We start from the raw sequence: 6,000 nt of genomic DNA on the forward strand, positions 1-6,000 counted from the left end.
TATATCTGAGGTGGGGTCTAAGAATTTGCATTTCTCGCAAATTCTAGAGACCACACTTTGAGAAACAGGGACACAGAAAAGTGAAGGAAAATACCAGGAAAAGAACCAGTTGATGTCCCTTGAAGTAGGAATAGAATGGTACGGGTGACTGAGTTTCATTTATAAATCTTGTTACCACTTTCAGCATTTTAAATTATGTGCTTTGTATTATGTACTTTGACATCATTTTACGTTTTAAACATTTTTAGAGGCAGTATGTCTCTCCATCACCTGGGCTGGAGTACAGTGTCATGATCATAGCTGACTGCAACCTCCAATTCCTGGGCTGAAACAATCCTCCTGCCTCAGCTTCCTAAGTAGCTGGGACTACAGGCATATACTACCCGCACCTGGCTAATTACATATATATATATTTGTAAAGACGTCGTCTCACTTTGTTGCCCAGACTGGTCCCAAACTCCTGGTCTCAGTCGATTCTCCCGCCTCCCTAAGTGCTGGGATTGGGGGTGTGAGCCTCCTTAGGACCCAGCATGTTTTACGTTTTTATGAAACCAAATTAGATGTCGTTACGTCCTTGCATTTAAACTCATGCAGCTCACTGATAGCAGAAACTCATGAGTCTTCATGCAGAGCCCATGTCTTTTTATTTTTCACACGGCTCTAACAAAATAGATTAACTGGTGCAGGAACACAGACACAGCCATCTAGGAATATGTAAAGAAACACAGGGCTGGGTGCAGTGGCTCATGCCTGTAATCGTGGCACTTTGGGAGGCTGAGGAGGGCAGATGGCTTTAGCCCAGGAGTTTTGAGACCAGCCTGGGCAACATGGTGAAACCCCATCTCTACAAAAAAATAACAAAAATTAGCCGGGCGTGGTGGCACAGGCCTGTAGTCCCAGCTACTTCTACTTTTGGGAGGCTGAGGTGGAAGGGTCATTTGAGCTTGGCATGTTGAGGCTGCAGTGAGCCGTGATCATGCCACTGCACTCTCTAGCCTGGGCGACAGAGCAAGACCCTGTCTCACAAAAAAAAAAAAAAAAAAAAAAAACAGAAGCAGCAGCAGCAGCAGAGAACAGCCTGCTTCCCTTGCTATCTCCTGAGTGTGTTGCCCTTGTGCTCAGCACAGCACTGTTCTTGTTACTCATACTAACCCTGACTCATTAAGAAATGGTTAAGTGTGTTTGGCATATTTGTTAAGAAGGGGAAAAATCGTGCTATCTTTATATTTTATTTCAAAATGAAATAAGCAGTGTTTATCCAGAAATTTGCCTTCTATAGAATATCGCATTGCCAGGTTAGGTGTTACTACATATTGACTTCGGTCTGCAATCTGCTGTACCCTCAAAATGCTTTATATGGCACTAATGGAGACATGAATGTCCTCCCCCAAACCCCAGGGGTTCCCTGAGTAACCCATTCTCTCTTCCTTTCAGCTCTGCTCCCACTGTAGCAGAAGAAGCTGTCCTGAAGCAGAAGTGTTTACTGACCACTGAGCTCTAAGGGCCTGTAACTGGAATACGCAGTTCTCTCCAGCATTCCGTCCTGGGATCCATTTCAGCTAGAATATGTTGGATTCAGGAGCTTGTCCATTACTTGTAGGTAAAAAAAAAAAAAAAAGCTCCATGTAGATTTGACTTCAACTCTGTAAAAAAGACAGCTGTATTTTCCGTCCAACTGGAAAGGTTTAATCACACTACATAGCTGCCCAAACGAGTGTGTTTGGTCTTTAACTTTCTATACTTTTATAAATGTTAAAAATTCCCGAAACAGGGGAATGTCTTTTTCTGGGGTTTCCTTCAAACTCTTGGCTCCACCTAGCGGTTCTATTTGTTCATAACAACTTCATAACAAGGCTGTTTCTGGTAGTCAACAGCCTTTTGAAAGCGATTTCCATCTAATGTCAGGGTGAGCATCCTTGATCTGGCTGCCTGTTAGAGAAATTGCACTTTTCCTTGACTTACTAGAAATCGAGAATTTGGGAAATTAATGTAGACACTATAAAGGCAGACTTAGGGCCAACTTTTTTTTTTTTTTTTTTTTTTTACAATTATTACAATACTAAAGAGAAGTTTAGAATATAGAGAGTTTTTAAATGTCTCCCATTCTTTTGATTTCTTATTGTACTGGCTGTCTTAATATTTCAAGTTTCCATTAAGATAAACCCTGAGAAGAACAACAGAGAAATCAAACAAAATCCTGTCATTTTTTTCAGCCTGCCTTTCCACAGGAAGCACTCACAGGCACTGCACACGTATCCTGTAACTTTTCAGTGGGGCGGGTTACTGTTCAAGAGACCCTGGGGCATTTACCGCAGGCACCTGCACTCCTCCCTGAGTCCAGTGGGGAATGCAGGCCGCTGTAGTCTCAGGTCTCGAAGGCGCAGAACAGCAGTACTCCACATTGGTTCCTATTTGGACATAGACTTCATTTCCTTTCAGTATAAGCTGAATAAATGTAGAGCTTTCAAACTAGAAAAAAAATGAAACAAAACAAATACGCCAGGACCAAAATAGGGAATAGGAACGGGGTAAAGGGGTGTTGTTTCTTAAATGCACACCGTGTATGAAGCTATACACAGCATACTGAAAAGAACCTGCACTGCACTAGGAATTCTGTGTTCATTTAAAAGAGATCTCTAGAACTTCCCCATCCCTTTGGGCCTGTACAAAGAAATTCTGGATGTTAATATATACTCCAAACAGAAAAATAAAGTATAGCAATGTCCATCTGTAATTCTAAGACCCAGAAATAACACTATTTAGCTTTATAATTTGCGAATGAATAAGGTAAACCTCAGTTGCCATGGGAAAGAAGGACGATGTGGAAACCATATTGGTAAAGTTGTTAATCCCTTGTTATGGAAAACCAATCTTAAGATATACCTCCTGGAATTTGCGTTCTAGTTTTCTGTCCTGCAATATGTATATAAGTAAGCACTAATTTGTACTGCTTAGCATAAAAAACATCCACTCTTATCATCTTTAAAACTTCATGGATTGGACTTTCCTGGGCTCCTTATAACATAGTCATGTGTCCAGGCAAACACACACTGGTATCTGACTGGAAAGCTCAGGAATTTTAATCTTGCACCGTTTCCCAGGGAGCTGTAGTGATTGGAACCCACTTTTGCACAAAACACTTTTGCAGAAGGAAAGTCAACACTTCTTGCTGGCTGCCTCCCCTTAGCCATTATGCTAAGCTTCTGAGTTTCACTGGTGGGGCTCTTGCCAGTTCTTAATTATAGGACATATTTTCTCAAAGCTGAAAGTGACACCTAGAACCAGGATCTTGACCCAAGACATGATGGAATGAGCATCAAATTTTCAGTGTCTTGGCAACCGTAGATGTCCTGCAGGGTTACAGTTGTGCTGCTAGGCCACCACAGAGCAGCTGAGGCATTATGGCTTGGAAGACCTAAGTTTCTCATCCATTTCAGGAGGTGACAACATCCTTATTTTAAACTTCCTACAATTTGGGAATTAGGTAGTTGGACATATTCTGTGAGCTTATGTCTTTGGATACCCGTATTCTTGACAGTTAGAATATTGATAGGGACTTCGTTAAAATTCACTTGAATCTCAAGTTAAGAGGAAATTTTGTCTCATGCCCTGACATAAAGTGGTAAACACAGAAGTTAATACTTGGATGCTAAATTGGCCCCGGCCGATGAGATAACTGTCAGGGATTGGTTTCCTGTCATAGCTGCTGCTGCTGCTGCCATGCCCAGAGCTGCTGTAACCACTCTTCCTGTTCTGCTTCCCCGAGAACAGTGTGGTGGGGAGAGGCAGGGCTGAGGAGGTCTATGAATGTGGCAAGTAGGGAAGAGGAGATGTCTGTCTCTTGAGAAGAGAGAAGCATGTGTGAACCCATCAAGGATGCTGGCAAAGAGAGAGGTTGGAGATGATAGTGGATGAGAAGCAGGCTGGTGAGACTGGGCTGAGGTTGGAGAAGGGCAGCCGGGGGCACTCCTGAGAGTTTGCTGTGTGCAGGCCTCAGAGCACGGCGGGTGGCAGGGAGGAGAAGGGGCAGCCGGGGCACTCCTGAGGGTTTGCTGTGTGCAGGCCTCAGATCATGGCGGGGTGGCGGGGAGGAGAAGGGGCAGCCTCCCTGAGGGCAGACAGGAGAGGAACCTCAACTCAGTCCATTTCATAGCCCTCGTAGGGGAAGTGGGAGTTGACAGGGTGATTTAAAATAAGATGTGAAGGTTTCAGTTATCTGCTCTAGACTTTGCCTGAGAACTTGTAAATTAATCAGTGAGACCTAATTTGTGGCGTGTCAGTAGCATCACCTTTTGACACACAGGATGCCACGGTCATTTCAGTCCTGCTTTTCAGGAGACACTGCTGAACAGAGGAATGATTCAGTTCCTTGTGTGCTTATTTCCTTAACATTTATACACTGTTTTAAGAAAAAAACTTTAAAAATATTTCTTATAGTCTCCTAACATTTGTCTCTAGCCTTTGCCTTTGTACAATCACAGATATCCTATGGAGATTTAAGGATGAAAGCCCTGAGTTGTTCTTAGGTTCTTGGATCTGGACTGCTTGTTATTTTATGCTTCTCACTTCTGGCTAAAACTTGCACCTCTTCTCTTAGCTAAGCCTCAAAATGAAAAGTATATTATTCCTTCAGAAGTCTTGCTAGCAGAATTATTTGTCAGTCACAGAGAGAAAAATCCTTGCTATTTTTCTAAGAGCCTTGAGAAGCAAAGTTTTTGTCTTTTCATTGAGAGGAGCCAGCAGTCTTGTTCTGTAAAGGACCAGAGATGGTCAATACTGTCCCACTCAGCTCTGCTGGCACAGCACTGCAGCAGCAGCTCGAGCACAGCCATGTTCCTGCAGAGTCTCCTTTACAAAGCTGCTGACCGCTCCCGTGAAACTCTAGAGCAGTAGAGTGGCTGCGTGAACCGGAGGCTGGCAGGTGCTCAGATAGGGCCTGCAGTGTTACGTATTACTTGGAGGCAGCCAACACTTCTGGACATTGCACCCTCATTTACACAGGTGGCAGCTGAACGAGGTGCTGTTGTGGGTGTCTCAGCTCTGAGAGTCTTTATGAGCTCCCACCAAGTTTTCATTAATCATGCCCTTGGCCATGTGGTTGCTTGGAAACCTGGGGTCTTCTGCGGACTGAAGAATACACATTTTTGTATCATTTGTCCTTTTTATCCTCTCAAAAACTTAAACACTGTACTTCTTCAGAGGTCAGAAGAACGTTGGAAACTCTTCCTACATACGAGGCGTCAGGATGAGGAAATTTGTGTGAATTATAGAAATTTGCCCTGAGCTGAACGTGGCTGTGTTAACGCATTGGTAGGGCTGTGGTTCCTTCCCAGTTCTGAGAGACAGGATCTGTGAGTCCCTGTGTCACCACATGGCTTGAGATGATCATTCAGTTACTCGTCAGAATTTCTCCTCTTCAGAGATTTTTTTTATAGCACAGATCCCTTTGCCCCTTTTATCTCTTTATCTGGATATGATAGGTGGTTATGAGGGTCTCACTATTTTGTGTTTACCTTTTATACATGTAAAACTTTGCAGTAGCATTTAAAGTGTAATTTATTTTTCTATCAAGTGCACTATTCATTTAGGGTGTTCCAGTTTTATATGACTTGTATTAGAAACACTACACTGAGCTGTTTGTACACTGAAATGAGAACTCTAGATGTAACTCCATTCAAATAAAACTCATGAGACATTCATGTTTTTGCACGCTGTTTCTGTTTCTTGGAACTGTGATTCCTACATGCTGACTTCAACAGAATTGTTAGAGCAGAGCCACTGTTGGTAGGAACCTGAGGAAGCGAGCAGACACAGCCCCACCATTTTTAGGTTGATTTCAATGTTTGTGGTGTAAATTTGAGAGGAGGGGCATTTTCAAAGGTTGAAAACCTCATTGGTCATCCCCAGCATATCCTGGAAGGCACAGTGGTCATTCCAAGGAGCAGCATGGTACAGTAGAAACACAGCTTTGGGCATTGGATCTGGGCTCTACTACTTAAT

At 43.1% G+C, this 6,000-nt stretch overlaps 1 protein-coding gene across 4 annotated transcripts in view; it reads left to right on the forward strand.

The window, feature by feature from the left end:
- EPB41L5 (erythrocyte membrane protein band 4.1 like 5) overlaps nucleotides 1-5,699 on the forward strand; it is a 179,183-nt gene extending 173,484 nt beyond the window's left edge. For all 4 annotated transcript variants that reach the window (XM_033231775.1, XM_033231772.1, XM_033231774.1 and 1 more), the window contains exon 25: nucleotides 1,435-5,699. In XM_033231775.1, coding sequence (XP_033087666.1) covers nucleotides 1,435-1,501 — 67 coding nt within the window. In that variant the 3' untranslated portion in view covers nucleotides 1,502-5,699. The remainder of the gene's footprint in view (nucleotides 1-1,434) is intronic.
- The last annotated feature ends 301 nt before the right edge of the window (nucleotides 5,700-6,000 follow it).

Source organism: Trachypithecus francoisi, unplaced genomic scaffold (genome assembly GCF_009764315.1).
Source record: "Trachypithecus francoisi isolate TF-2019V2 unplaced genomic scaffold, Tfra_2.0 Lachesis_group13, whole genome shotgun sequence".
Classification (NCBI taxonomy): domain Eukaryota; kingdom Metazoa; phylum Chordata; class Mammalia; order Primates; family Cercopithecidae; genus Trachypithecus; species Trachypithecus francoisi.